We start from the raw sequence: 16,627 nt of genomic DNA, 5'->3' as shown, positions 1-16,627 counted from the left end.
CTGTTTCAATGAAAAACATGAAAAATAAAAAGATATGATTGAACAAACGCCAAATCGTACAACACAGTCTAAGAGATATGAATTCCTTCCCTTCCAGACTTTTGTTCAAGGTTAAATCAAAATACACTACTAGTTTAACCAGTATTTCTGCATCTCATGAGTCAGTCAATGATTATTTCTGAGACTGCATGTAAATGGGATAATATCAAAATGACATGACAATGAATCTTAAATGAATACACATTATTGAATCCATGATTTCATAAAACAATCTAAGGAATCTTGTAAAAATGCAAAATAAACCAAACATTATACCCAATAAAAAAAAAATCAGCATCCAAGTAAAGGGTCATAAAATTGTCAACCGTAACTATTGTTTTATCTTTCATTTGCAAAGCTGTTTCACATCGTGTTGTGCGTTTTTTAACAATTACTTATGAGGGATGATAAAATGTCATATTGAAGTATTCCAGCTCAAAATAATTAAATCAAAATATTGCCAGGATCATTTGATGAACTAACCTGATTCTGTACAAGGCATGTAACTCTCCTGTAATGGTTGATTGGATGGGAAGGCGTGAATGTGATGATCAGGGTTTGAGTGGTGTGCGGTTCTACCTTACCACACTGGACACTCAACTCAAACACACTCTGTTCACCATCTATCATAAACTAACCTGATTCTGTACAAGGCATGTAACTCTCCTGTAATGGTTGATTGGATGGGAAGGCGTGAATGTGATGATCAGGGTTTGAGTGGTATGTGGTTCTACCTTACCACACTGGACACTCAACTCAAACACACTCTGCTCACCATCTATCATAAACTAACCTGATTCTGTACAAGGCATGTAACTCTCCTGTAATGGTTGATTGGATGGGAAGGCGTGAATGTGATAATCAGGGTTTGAGTGGTGTGTGGTTCTACCTTACCACACTGGACACTCAACTCAAACACACTCTGTTCACCATCTATCATAAACTAACCTGATTCTGTACAAGGCATGTAACTCTCCTGTAATGGTTGATTGGATGGGAAGGCGTGAATGTGATAATCAGGGTTTGAGTGGTATGAGGTTCTACCTTACCACACTGGACACTCAACTCAAACACACTCTGTTCACCATCTATCATAAACTAACCTGATTCTGTACAAGGCATGTAACTCTCCTGTAATGGTTGATTGGATGGGAAGGCGTGAATGTGATAATCAGGGTTTGAGTGGTATGTGGTTCTACCTTACCACACTGGACACTCAACTCAAACACACTCTGCTCACCATCTATCATAAACTGAAAACAAAAACAAAACAAAACAAATTATACATATAATAATATATAGGGAACATAAATCACAGATCTACATCAAAAGAGTGAACATTGTACCTGGTAGTCTAACTTATAATAAAATAGATCATGCAACAGAGTAGTAATAAAACAAAGGCCTAAAATATGAGCCTCAAACTATGCTTAGCTATGAGAAATATACATGCACAAGTGACAAGAAGTGCTAGACAATGTTTCCTTTACAGAGCAATACTAGAATGAATTAATCCTTTAATGAGATGTTACATATTGATAATGAAATCCAATATTTCATATGTTAATATTTAATTGCATTATAATACATCGTTCCTATTAATGAACTGCAAGTCATAAGACATCACAATTCAAAGATGACTTAAATCAAACCTCTAAAAAGTTAAGAAATCCAATTAAATGTGAAGATTACTCTACATCTAACATTCTCCACCCATGTGTACATGGGTTCCCAATATGCTTGAGCATATTGAGAACTAGTTTTCTTGGTCAATTATGGCTTGGCTATGACTCTGAAAATAATATCTATAAGCATAACAAGGATACCAACACTATTATACTAGAGGCCATTATCATTACAATTTGTACTACATATTTGTTCCAAATGATATGATGATAATAATCCATTCAAGTTTTAGCTTGAATGGATTATTATTGTGAAATTTCTAACTTTCGAAACTTGGAAATAAGTTTGTACCTGATAATAAGCTGCTACATCAGACTGGTTGATGATATCTAGAGTCCTTGTTGCGGAGTCACCAAGATTTAGAAGACCAAAATTCAGCACTTGTGAACCAAGTGTTACCACAGGCCCTTAAAGTTCAAAGCAAACATGAACATAAAAATAAAATAAATTTGAAGATTCTTAGTTATTGATATCTAGTTGTTGCTCTGCCATGCTATGAGCAAGATATCCAGCCTGAATAAATGAATTATGAGCATTCTGCTTCAACTAAAAAATTACTAGAGATTCAACTAAAAAATTACTAGAGAATCATTCTGCCTCCAGAAATGATGTCTTTGAAATAACATTGCATCCTCAATAACATGTCTGTTCTCATTTTGGGTCATAAAAATCCCTGCAATGTTAATCTTTACTTCTTGAAAACTCATCTAGGACACGTGCAAAAAAATTGGTAGCATGAACAGAGTTGAAATAAGAGAACTTTACCTTTGCATCTACCATGAAGTTTGACAATGGTTTTGCTGACTTTGCCAATGGCTTGGATATGAAGATAATCCACACTTTCCTCATTAACTGTGTTTGGAGTGAAGCTCACCTATGGACAATTAAAATGATACATACATAGTTTTAAACTTGCCCTAATCATCACCAACGTTCTTGCAGACACTTTGATAGAGGCTACTGAACAAACAATTTGCTAAAGTACACTTGGAGTGGTTCAGGACAAATAGACAATATAAACTGAAATGCAATGTTCAAAAAAATAAAATAAGATACACATGAAAAGAAAAAAAAAACAACTAATTTTCAAAATCTGAATAAAGAAAACTGCACAATTATAAAAATGGAAGTCTACAAGCATATAAATCTTTGATAAGGAAAGAGAAATAGAATAAGTATCACATCATAGGGTATCTTCAAAATCTTAATTCCAGAATTTGACTGGCTTTTACCAAACCTAAATGTCATTTCCATGAAAAATATCTAGAATTTAATTCACTGAATTGGAAGGTTCTATTCTCAGACCAGGGGTGAACTTACAGGTATCCTGCTGATGCTCTCTGGAGGGACTGTTCCAGATTTTTGCTGACATGAAAACACAGTGTCAATTCTTGTTGTAGCAGTGGGATGGTCAACAGTGAAAGGAGAATTAACCTGTAAAGGAGAAAGGATAAAGAAGTCAAGCATGTTTAGGTCACATATAGTCTACCATCTGTGAAGAGCAGCCTGCAGTCAAGACCCTGTTACATAAATATATTCAAGGATTAATATTCACAATCCTTTGTAAATTTGTTGTACATGATTTGATATTAAAGTACAATTACAATAAATTTTACAAAGAATTACACACACACACAGCCCTAGTCTGTTTCCTAAAATCTCCTGCATTATAGCCAACAAAATGTGAACCAAAAATTGTCTCATCATTTTTAGTTTCTCCTCTTGATTATAAGCACTTAATCATATTACTGACAATTGCCTGTAACAGTTCTTCACTCAATCTCTAATACTTTTTAAATCTGAAAAGCAAATAAGCTTCAATAGACATTATTGTTTTTCTTGCTATCTCCTCTCTCTTGCAACTTTACCTTTGTACAATACATTTCTTTACATATATTTCTACATGTTTGGTGGAAATATATACTGATAAAAGCAAAATGTGATATCAAAAAAATATCCATCGCAAAAAGACAGTTTCATCACACTAACTTAGTCATCATAATTTTCAGATTTTATTCATTAATTCATCCACATGACAAACAAACATATACTTCTTACTCAATATACTTGATTGATACCTATTTTCATCTTTGAAAAAAAAATGAAATCAAAGAGTCTTCACATGAAAATAGTAAACATTTGGACATTAGTAAGTCAGTTTCAACAGCTAGCCATAAGCTTCTTACCGGAGCAAGATTATGTAACTCAATCCATTTCTCTGCTGTAGATCCAATAGATACATCACCGAATGACACTACACTCTCAATATTCAGGTTCTCCATGGCTCGTGGATGACGGCCAGCCTGGGCCACCAACAAATGAGGTAGCTTGCCTGAAGAACATATGTAACAGAAAATAATTTGGATTATTTGTGAAGAAAGAGTGAATAAATGATGCAGCTTTCAATAATTATTATCCACTTTGTAATCTTTTAAGTAATTTTTAGAAGCACTTCATGAAGCAAAAAAATATAATCTTACAGCAGATTAGCCATTTTGTAGCAATTTTGTAATTACTATGTAGAAACTTATATACATGTAGATCTTTTTGTAAATGACTAAAAGTAGAAAAAAAATGCACGATTTGGTTATTTATTCAGATCCTGCCAAATCAGGCTCTCAAGTCACTCCATAGCACCCCCAAAGTCACATAATTATATCTCATTACTGAGGAGCACTGCTTACAGCAATACAGTCAAATTACAATTGTTCCAAAAAGTAGCAGTACAAGAGTGTTCTATCATTCATGAAATACAATTAGTGAAATTGCTGTTGTTGCTGCTTTACTGTTGACATCATCATCATTTTAAAAGCAATATGTTCTTCTTTAAAAGTGCACAATAACATGAACATCTATTATTTTCTACAATCTTTGTGAAAAACAATTTTATCATCAACACTCACCTATTCCTTCTAACTTGAGGGTCTTCTTACAAGACAGGGAATCTGACCCATAATGCACTTCAGCAACTGTCTCGTACACAACGGCAGAGGTGGGTTTGAATGTTGTTGTGATGGTACATTTTGATTTGGGTTCCAGTGTTCCCGTTGATGGCTCCAACACAAAAGGTAAGCTCACAGACCAAGCATAATTTGTGACTAGTTCACTGTGGAGTAAAACAAAGCACAAGAAACATAATCATTTTCTTTGGTTCTATAAACCTGAATTACAGAATCCAGATGACTCTGTATGAATATCAATTCTTGTTACTCCAATTTGCAATACACATCTGAATATATATATACGCATAAACACATACATGTATGGCAATGCATATTTCCACTGCATATATAATCAGTTTTTCGCATACAATTCAGTTGTTTCAGTTGTCATTAATTGAGACCTTTCGTTTTCTGAGACGAGCCATGTGGACGTACGAGATTAAGGGATTTTGGGAGCACTGCGCATGCGCGAAATATTATGTGACGAGCCTTCTCGTTCACTGCCCAAATCTGTGACTCGTATTTGAGGGTTTTGACGTTCGGTGTCATAGTGCTCGAACGAGCGCTTGTTCGTGCATGACGACGTCATCCATGCTTAGCAAAAATGAACGAAGCCGCATCAACACTTGAGTTTCGTTGATTCAGCAGGGCTGGTAAACTGCAAATTACTGCTTGTTACCAGCTTTTCCATTACATTTAGTGTGTCCTGTTTTCAGACACTACATATCCGATAGGTAATTGATGTTCTATTTCCAAACAACTGTGTTTTTGCGGCTTTTTGTGCAAGAGTGCAAATGTTGCACTCTCAGTCGCCCCACTGGTTCGTAGGGTGATGCTGCGCCTGACTCTCCGGCCAAGCATCGGCCCACGGCCCGCTCGCTATCACGCTGGTATATGCTGTGGTCAGGTACGGGCCCAGTACGGGTACGTCGATTAAGTCGAAACTGTTTTCATCAATGTACGAACGTGATACTGAACGAGCGGTGTCACCACTTCCGGTGAACTAGGAATACGTTGCAGTCGCAGACAATCGAAAACTGCTCACTGATGATTATCCTACTGCTACATGTACTTCTATTTTTTTTAGATAGGCTTGCATGTTTCTTTCACAAATAACTTAATGTTGTATTTCAGAACATATACATGTATTGTTACTTTCATTCCCTTCTTTCCTTCACTTAAATTAAAGTATAAATCTGAATAAATAATTGCTGCAAAACATGATAAGATTATGCAGCACTTTCAAAACTTTGTTTTTTATCTAACTTGTACAAACCTGTGTTTGTACCTTGTGAATCAGTTTGAGTACCCAATATTTAAAAAAAAAGGCATACATGTATATTGTTAGTCTGCAGATTTTTAAAAAGTTTATTTTTTTTCCTGAATTCATCTAATCTGAATCTGAATTGAATTATTGTGTAAATAATCATACAGGGTATAAAACATTATTCTGAGTCTTAGCGATATTTCATAATCTTCATGAACATGTTTTTAAACAAAGATCAAGACAAATCAATTTCTTTGGAGTTTGTCTGAATCACCTAACCGGATATACATTATCATTGAATAGAAGAAATACAATCAGTATTACCTCTTTCATGATAATCAGTACTATCTACAATGACTTTTTTTCTCATTATAAACTAATATGAATCTAATCTTAAATGGTCCAAATTAATAATCTTAGATTGCTTGACTATCAAGAAAAGCACAAGCAAATGTGAAAATGTTTTGATGTTCAAATTAACACAATCATTACAACTGAATCATTTAATATTTATGTTATTAAACACCATTGCTTGTATGCCTGGGTTTAATGAGTTACTAACAGGTTTAATTTTAAAGTATGTAACTGATTGAAAACAAAAAGGAAGCACTTGCTAAAAACAACACACATTGGATTAGATATATTTCATAACTATTCAGTTTTCAATTGTAAATGATTGCATACTGTACCTTGTGTTTGAAAGCTCAAATGTAAGTTTGGTGAAGTCCTTAGTGGCACACATGCCAAAGTTAAGATGGTTAGGTAGAGAGAGTTCATGCTTCGGAAGCACAGCTTGCATGGGGACCTGAAATACTCCATCCTGAAAAAAAAATATATATGGATTACGGAATTAATTCTATAATGTAAAATGAAACTTGGATGCCATATGATGCCAAAATGAATATGAAGAAAAGAGGGGTTTATTTTCATGTTTGTGATAAAATAAAATATGAGTATAATGTCATTCCCACACACCTATGTAATAACCACACCTTCTATCAAGAAAATAGGGATAAAAGCAACTAAAAGCAACATTTCAGAATACGCTGAATCTCTACTGACCCACTAGAAAATCACATTATCATCATCATCACCATCATCACCATCATCATTATCATCACCATCATCATCATCGCAATCTTAGAATGAATTCACCATACCTGTGCTTGGAATTCAATCTTATCCACATAGATGTTCTTCTCCAGGGGTCTGAATGTAACAGGTAGACTGTAACTGGTCCCTGCACTCAGCACTATAGGCTCGGGGTAGAGGGTGGAAAAGAATCTTGTGTTTGGCGAGCTGAAGAGAAACAATTTTTAAAAACATTTTTTTTAATTCTGATACATGTAGGGTTGATCAGAAGTCTTCGATTCTCTAAAATAAATTTGATCACTACATTTGAAATTTTCACAAAATTTGACGAGCTAAATTTTGAAACCTTCCAAAGGTCATCTGTGTTGCGCATGCTGCATTTGCGCCCACATATTGGTAACACAATAATCGTATGTGCCTGGATGATCTCTGAATAAGTGGAATTCAATCTTATTTTTTCCTTTGTCTATTCCCATTCAATGTGATTGGGTTCATTGTCAGGTGCTATTTCTCATATGTATACATACATGTATATTATACTTTCTATATGAAACATCAGACCTTCATTTTTGAGGAGCGCGATCGCGCCGGCGCTCCTACCGCGCTCCTAAAAAAAATAAGGAGAGCAAAAAATCGCACTCCTTAAAAAAAATTGCTAAAATTTCACATCTTCAAATCCATGAAATTGCCTTCTTTTTTCCATAATTCCTTGAAATTACTTTTAGTTTGAAACTGTAAAAAAATAAAGAATATTCATCTCTTTTCCGACTCTGATTTTAATTTAAACTTGGTAAATATTGCAGTCCCATGTAGTCCCATATGTAGATTTTCATGGCAACACCATGGAAGTCTACATGTGGGACTACAATATTTACCGAGGTAAGTTCAAATCAGAGTCGGGAAAGAGGTGAATATTCTTCATTTTTCTGATAGTTTTCAACTAAATCAAAGTAATTTCAAGGAAATATGGAAAAAAGAAGGCCATTTCATAGATTTATAGATGTAAAATGTGAAATTTTAGCATTTTTTTTTTTAGCAGGAGCGCGTACGACATCTTGTAAACATATTGACGTGACCCAGGCCTAGTTTCACCACAGATTAATTAATAGCTAACACAGCTATTGCATATACAATGTTAAGAAAAATCTACAATTTATCATACATGTATTGTAATGAATTGATTTGAGCTCCTCACGGAGAGCGATTCTGATGAGCTCAATTGAGCTCCTCAAAAAAATAAGGAGAGCGATTTATTGAGCTCCACAAAATTTTATAACGTGAAGGACTAAAAACATGCAATGAAACCTTATTTTGGTACAGATCCCAACCAAAATAACAAAAATTGCCTTTTTATCAATTGTAATATCATAAAATTATGGAAGCTTAAAAGTGCCACCGAGATGTTGAGATAATTATCTCGGGAAGTCGACATCTTGATAGCAAAAGATAAGATGACGAGATCCTGGATCTCATCATGTCGACATCTTTTAGAAGAGATGATGAGATGACAAGATCCCGGATCTCATCATGTCAACATCTTTTAGAAGAGATGTTGAGATCCAGGATCTTGTCATCTCATCATCTCTTCTAAAAGATGTCGACATGATGAGATCCAGGATCTCGTCATCTCAAAATCTCTTCTAAAAGATGTTGACATGATGAGATCCAGGATCTCGTCATCTCAACATCTCTTCTAAAAGATGTTGACATGATGAGATCCAGGATCTCGTCATCTCATCATCTCTTCTAAAAGATGTCAACATGATGAGATCCAGGATCTCGTCATCTTATATTTTGCTATCAAGATGTCGACTTCCCGAGATAATTATCTCAACATCTCGGTGGCACTTTTAAGCTTCCATATAAAATACACCCCCTAAAACAGGTTTCTATTACCATCCACACCATAAAACTTAATAGGAAATGTGCGTTCATACGATATTCAATTGAACAGTGACATACATTTTAAAGATGATTTATCAAAACTAAAGAGATGCTCTTGATAGCTAAGATGTTGCGAAAGAAAATATGGAGATTTAAAACATCTGAAAATTACATTTACGGAAAATAAAATGATGTAAAAGCTATAAAACAACGCAGAACCCACACTTTCTCCCCTCACCTGAATTTCAGTTTCTGTGTCTTGACCTGTACATTCTTTAAGATTACATGCTTGGTGTATTCACCACCTGGCTCCCATCCTTTCCAAGTCAACCCTTTGACCACCTCAATCCCAAAATGGTTTGTCTTGTGTTGAACATTAGAGGAGGATCTCCTGGGCACTGCCACTGGCATGATGGAGGTCTCCTAGTCAACACTTGATGATATCACTCCTGAGGGATGACAAAACAAAACAAATAATTTTAATATTGTATACACAAATATCTTTGAACGTCTTTAAATTAAGAACAGCTTTATGAAACGGTCCCTGGGGACCGTTTCATAAAGCTGTTCTTAAGTTAAGAACGACTGGTGAACCCTTCTTAAGCGCTAAACCGTCGCTAATTCAACACCATGTACCACAAAAAAGGATCACCAGTCGTTCATAAAGTCGCTCTTAACTTACGAACAGCTTTATGAAACACCCACCAGGTCCACCCAAACCAAAAGTTGGCTTGAATAAAAAGCCAAAATGCAAAACATAATATTTCTGGATTTTAAAGTTTGGTCTATTATACTCACAAATTGGTGATACACTGTATACACATCCTTGGCAGTAAGCAAATGAAGGGGTTGATGATGACACTAAATCTTTTTTTTTATCTATTGTATTTCATCACTAAAAATATATCAAATATTTATTTCTTACAATAAAATAAAACATGGTTTGAATCCTCATTCAAGAAGTGGAATTGCCATCACTGTAACTTCACTTGTAAATGATTCAATCAAGAGATTATTTACTATCAAATATAGAAAATTAAGAAATTTCATATAAATAACATACAAAGGTGTAGCAAGTTCGTGACATACTGTAATTGACTCCAATATTGGCATACCTGCACTGCCAGTACAAATTACATAGCACTGCTTTCCATTGCAATACCAAGCTGATGGCCTAAACATCTGCAATCTTCCCGCATTTTACATGTAGCTCTGGAAGATTTGACAATGAATTGCAAATATTTGGCCTTCCATTCATCAAAAGCTTCACACAGTGTCTTGTATAACTTATGGGTCTGGGTTATCTCAAAATTTATGCTCCAAATATCACAAATATTATGAATGTTTATGTTTCCCTTTCTTGTACATGTATGACTGATGGGTTCATAACTATTTATCAGGTATAAAAACCTATTCACATAAGTAACGGCAAGGTTTTAGACTACAAAATTACTGATGTAAAGTAAAGAAAGTCAAGGGCATTGGTATTGTGATCTCAAAATTATATTCCAATCACTGTTCTAGAAAAAATAAATAATCCGTTTTGAAAAAGTGTGACATTATTTTGGAGTTTGGAGTCATGGAGTTTTAAACAACACTCAATCTCATAAGGTAAGATATATCTATGAATATGGATAACAGAATGCTATAGAATTGGTCAGATCACTATGGTAGTGTGACCATAATTCGAACGTTACCTTATTTTGCGCACGGTCGAATACTTCAATATCTAATTAATATTTGAAAAAACTGATATCACAACAAAAAAAGAGCGATTAATATTACCCAGTGTAGTGATTTTCTTGAAGGTAAGATCTCTATTAATGAAAATATTGGCAAATTTTGTTACCTTTTGCGTCCGCTCCGATAAAAATCTGACCTTCTCGACAAGCATCAAGAAATTGCCAGTTTGAAAGCTGAGGTCTCCAAATAAGTAAAATGTGATACCAACCAAATTTATGGTATTTTAACCTCCATCTGATATAATCATCTTACCTTTGTTTGCTGGATTTCTTTTTCTAAAGCCTTGCAAAACGATCTTGCGCATATTAAGGTCACACTTTTTAGGACACTTTTTCAGCCGAGCGCGCGCTATAGTCGATCGTCATGGAATTGTGAGATCGCGATACCTATAAAACCTGTGACCGAAGCAGGAACTCTCTATACCTAACCATTTGGTATTTATGATTTTTGATTTATTTTGTGTGGAGCTGTGAGAAATTTTCGATTGAAAATCAACTTCATGACGATTTTTTAAATGTGCACAAATTATGGTCACCCTTCATACCATGTTTTACTACTCAGATTTTTTATGATATCAACTTTGATGCTTGTTAAGAAGTTTATACCGTAATTCAATTTAGGAATTTTTTTTCAAAATGAGTGTTGACGCTCTGAAGAAAAAAAGGTGACATTTTTTTCGATATTTTTTAAATTTTTCATGAATACATATTTCATCATTAACTTAAGAAATTTATATCAAAGGGTAATTTTAAGTTGCTTTTTATGTGTATGAATGTCAGATTTCAAAGATATTGAGTAGGGTCCAGTTTTTAGATAAATGACCATGCACAAATTTGAGACACAAACAACTGCCATAATCCATTGCCTGACAGTTTCAAACAAAGCAATAAAAAATAACTGCTATATTGTCCATACAACCCACCACCGCACATAGACATACAATATTATTGGCTTAAGTTACAGTGTCAGTGCAACAGAAAAATTTTTCATTAAACCAGACTTGGATGCCTAAATTTATCTAGCCCAACATTAACAATGCGTCAGTGTCATGACATGAGTATTGAGCGATGACAGTTCAGTTGCTTTTAATTCATTATTTTTAACAACAAAATTTACCCCAAAAATGTTATTTTTTAATGACTTGGTCTTTGAAACTCACTCTTTGAATAATTAACAAATTGATGGATGGCGTTATCAAGATTTGGGGGTAAAATAGCAAGCTAACTAAGTACAAACTGTTGTATAATTCTCTAGATCAATACTTAACCAAAAAAATAAGGCAGTGTATACAGCCACACGCGTGTGTCTTTACCATCCAGCCACACGCGTGTGGTTATATCCAGAACACCTATCTGTGGATACCGCCACACGCCGCCAGTAATAACAGTAAAACACGTACCGTACCGTACCGCGGTATGTAGGTCTGACCGTCTATATCACGATAAAAATAACTCATTTCTTCATTAAATTCTTACATTTTAAAAACCCTTTGATATCCTTAGATCGTTTCAATTTCATTCTCACCGTCTTCTCTCCTTGCTTTTCTTGTCTTGTTACAAACGGTCGTCTGTTTAACAGCAAATTCTCTTTTTCTATTGTGTCAATTCTGGCTTCCTTCGCGGTGGCCAGACCCATACAGCGTTAGCGCAGCGATACACTGTTTGGGTTTCGTACGTACGCACGTACGCGCACAGCCTAGAGTCAGTAGAGAATCGGCACAAGTAGAAAGTGTGGAAATTTGCTATTTAACAGGCGGCCTTTTGTAACAAGACAAGAAAAGCAAGGAAAGAAGACGGTGAGAATGAATTGAAACGATTTAAAGAAATCAAGGGGTTTAGAATGTAAGAATTTAATGATGAAGAATGAAGTTATTTTGATCGTGATATAGACGGTCGTCAGACCTACATACGTGTTTTACTGTTATAACTGGCGGCGTGTGGCGGTATCCACTTGTTCACTGCTACAATCTGGCCTGTGGAGATTCTACAGGTAGGACTATGGTATGCCAATGCCGTATAGAGCACACACTTTAAAAAATCATTAAAATATCACTTTTGTGACCAAAATTACTAATTTCCATACATTTTTAATTTATTTATCATTAGTAATGTGGGAATAATTTTTGTATTCACCAGAGCGCTCAAAAACTTGAATTTTGGGCATATTTTTGTGTACGCCCTCTATTGGTGGAAAGTAATATGGCAAGAAATTTTCATTTTTTGATCTCTATTTTTCATTAAGAAAAAATGATATAAAGAATCAAATTTATAAGAGCCAGCAGTATAAATTAACAGGTCTAATGGAAACTGGTCAGTGTAAAAAAATCAAGCATTTGCCCCAAAGAAAAAGAGAAAATAACCAAACATTGCCACCCTTATTTTGTCACACATGGAGATATAACTGAGAACAAGGTTATATTATAACCTTGTTCATTGAATGAGTGGCGGTATCACAGATACTTGTTCTGGATTATAACCACACGCGTGTGGCTGGATGGTAAAGACACACGCGTGTGGCTGTATACACTGCCAAAAAATAATGATCAGGTTTGCCCCCGCTAGTCTCATTTTTTAACGGGTTAAGGATCTTTACCTCCCCCGCCGCTTACCGGCGACGGAGCTCCCGAGTTACCGTTGCCCATTTGTGAACCGACGTAGACGATCGGCCCCCGATCGGATCATCTCTCTATTGCACTCTTTCTCGCATATTCCACAAATTTTCATCATTTTATTTACTTGTTAAGTGAGTTATAAATACCATTTACAATTTATGCGTTTGAACATACGATTCTTACCCAGATTTTAACGTTTTGAACCAAAATACATAATAAATTTACAGTCGCCGCTGGGCCATTTTGTTTGCGTTGTTGCTTAGATTTTCGATCTGTGTGTGGTATCGTTAAATGATTAATAAAATGGAATATTCGCCAACTTCTTGACCCTTCCCCCGCCTCTTCCTCGTTAGTTCCACCCCTCATCGCTTTCTCGCAACTCGTAAGTACCGAGTGTTAAAAAAAAATCAGAAAAATGCGTTGAATGGTTGCTTATTACTTTTTTTATTCAATTTTCTTGGGGGCAAGATCTGAAAAAAAAGAGCACAAAAGGCTAAACATGGTTAAATGTTTAGAACATAAAGTTATTTTTGGTAACTATACGGGCTTATTTATGAAGATCTTATACCCCCGCGTATACCTACATCTTAGACAGCGTGTCCTTATGTGCTTTCAAAGAGGATTCCCTTAGGTTTTTCAATTGGAATGATTTTTTTTTTATGTCATATGACATTAGTAATTATCAGCCACAGAGTAAAAAAATAATAATAATAAAGAATACTATTGTTTTCATTGGATCTAAATGCTGGAATGATGATATTCCAGATAAACTTTAAATCATGTCCTTCATTGTCGGCATTCAAACGTAAATACAATATAATTACCCTTCTCTGGTTGTGGAGCACTTTTACCCAATAACTCCTAGAGTGTAGGTTGGTCAATTTTGGTGTGAAATGGGGACAATTGCAATTTTTTTAAAGCTTCGCTTCACTTCATTTATTTTTCATATTCGAATTTAATACATAAAAAATAACATGAAAATAGAAACAAGCATTGATAGACATATAAAATTTCCTTTTTATCATTATTAAAACAAGCACGTAAAACAGAAACTTTTTAGGCATACTGATCATGATGAATATTCTTTCGATCGCTTTTGGTGATGGGCTACACTGTTAGAAAATTTATCCTTAAAATAAAAGAAGTTCCTGCAGCAGAGTCTCGAGATCATCTGTAATCTTATTGAATTGCGTAATCTTACAGGAATTTGGTTTTGGTGTAGGAATCTTACAAATTTCCTTGAAATAAAAACACCCTTTTCCCCTTTTTTTAACAGACCTGTTATGTTAAATTGCAGAAAAAATTCCTGTTTTATGAATTTATAGAATGATTTCTGTTATTGCTTTTTGCAAAATCTTCTGTTTATTTTCTGTAAAATCACGGGTTTTTTATCAGTGTAGGCTTTTAGGATTTAATCACATTTGTCATTGTGATAACAGGGCTCAGTGGCCAATCAAAATCAAGAATTTCATGCTATTTGACATAAATGAAAGTTACCTGGCCGGTACCATAACTGTAAATCTCTGTGAAACAGTACTCTAAGAGTACTCTTTTGTGATTTTTCCGTTTTATCCTCTTTTATTTGTAATTTCTAAAGTATGTCAGGATCAAGTGTAACTATTTGCGCCTGCTCCACCCTCATGAACGTCGTCAGTACAACAAATTTCTAAACAGAAAACAAGTGCAATGCTTCTCTAACTCTGATCTAAGTTTATAAACTAATTCTTAACTTATTTACAATAATATTTGTGTCGTCATGAATTCATATCTTAGTCAGGGGCTGGAATGAATGTAAATAAAGGATAAGAAAAACAATGGCGTCACGGCAGGGGGGGGGGGGGGGGCTCCAGAAAAAAAACTTAGTGTGCGCGAAAGAGCGCGCTTTTAATTACCAATAGAGATATTTTAAGGACTGTGCCATTAAACGGATATGTATATCACTGATCATATAATACAAGCGCGAAGCGCGAGCTGAAAATTTTCGATATTTCAGTTCAGAAAAAAGGGTTATTTTTAGGGCTGATTTTAGGATTCATGATGGCAGACATATCCAACAATTCACTAATGCGAACGTAAGCACTGAACTGGAAATGTTTTCTATTCAGGGGGCAATCACTATGGTCATGAACACGAAGCTAGTAGCTTATGTCACTATACATTAATCAATAATAACTCGAAGTGCGAGGAAATATATTTGGTGTATATTGACTAGAAAATGGGATGTTTTAGTACAACAGGATTATATATCTCGTTAAAAAGACCATACCATGCGAACACCAGAAAACGACGAACACATAGGCCCTGAGCAAATTATTTTTCGTAAAGTAATGATTTTTTTAATGTATATAACATAATTTAACATAGTATATGAACAATAATTTCTTCTTTCCCACTACGTTTCTGTTCCTTTCCCCCGTTTTTATCCTTTACCCCATTTTTTTTTTTCAGCACAGCACCTGTGAAATGAAAGCTGGAAGATGGATTTTCGTTCGCTCGTTTAGAAAATGATGCATGACATGATGGGTAAAACCTCTCTCTGAATCAGCAAATGTTACAGTCCCCTAATTGCCTCCCCCTCTCTCTCTCTCTCTTGAGTAATGTTATTTTTCTCTGCATTATTTGAATCAAATTTTGTACGGTTAATTGCAAAAGGGAAGTCATTAATAGTTTTTTCTACCAACCCTTTCGGTTTATCTTCTCCAGCCCGGGCTCCAGCCCCCCCCCCCCCCCCCCCCCCCCCGCGCGGCGAGTAACACTCGGCATCAAATACTTGCCAACAGCGATATGGATCGATCACCATGATACAGATATATCAGTAAACCTTTTCCTTTTTCGGCCAGAATGATAGCAAAAATTTCGGCTTTGCGCTTTGCGCTCGCATTATTTTCTTGTGCCTTAGCGTGGGTGGTTGGTTTATTTTTTTATTTCTTAAATAAAAAGTGCATAGTTTGTCTCCCTTGACCCAAGTAATATTGCAATGTTTGATTAAACAGGGCACACCTTACCTGATTATGTTTTTACTACTTTAAAGGCGCTGCCAATGCGCAAAACTGGGCGTTGTGGCGTGCGCCTGTAATCCAAGCTGTGGGGAATTTAAAATTGATGCAGATGTTCGAGCCCTGGTCACGTTTTTCGGATGGTAGGGTTAAAGGTCGGTTCCAGACGTAATTAATCATATTTGATTGATACACATCTGACAAAACTCAAATACACACACAGGTTTTGTACAGATCAGTGGTTCCAGCACCAGCTCATTTGTAGGCTACTAAGCTGAAGTAAAAATCGGCCCAACACCAACTCCACAAGTTCAAAACTTGATCCAAACTTCTTTTTAGTTCAAAACTTGATCCAAACTTCTTTTTA

General features: G+C 35.3%; 1 protein-coding gene across 1 annotated transcript in view; it reads right to left on the bottom strand.

The window, feature by feature from the left end:
* LOC121425818 (cilia- and flagella-associated protein 65-like) overlaps nt 1-13,504 on the bottom strand; it is a 33,638-nt gene extending 20,134 nt beyond the window's left edge. Inside the window, 10 exon segments of the mRNA XM_041621927.1 lie at nt 1,143-1,292; nt 2,017-2,132; nt 2,491-2,599; nt 3,046-3,159; nt 3,912-4,057; nt 4,629-4,831; nt 6,624-6,754; nt 7,095-7,233; nt 9,149-9,359; nt 13,448-13,504. Coding sequence (XP_041477861.1) covers nt 1,143-1,292; nt 2,017-2,132; nt 2,491-2,599; nt 3,046-3,159; nt 3,912-4,057; nt 4,629-4,831; nt 6,624-6,754; nt 7,095-7,233; nt 9,149-9,321 — 1,281 coding nt within the window. The 5' untranslated portion in view covers nt 9,322-9,359; nt 13,448-13,504.
* Nucleotides 13,505-16,627: the final 3,123 nt, after the last annotated feature.

The sequence above is a fragment of the Lytechinus variegatus genome, chromosome 1 (assembly GCF_018143015.1).
Source record: "Lytechinus variegatus isolate NC3 chromosome 1, Lvar_3.0, whole genome shotgun sequence".
NCBI lineage: Eukaryota > Metazoa > Echinodermata > Echinoidea > Temnopleuroida > Toxopneustidae > Lytechinus > Lytechinus variegatus.
This window is presented reverse-complemented; position numbering and strand designations above follow the sequence as displayed.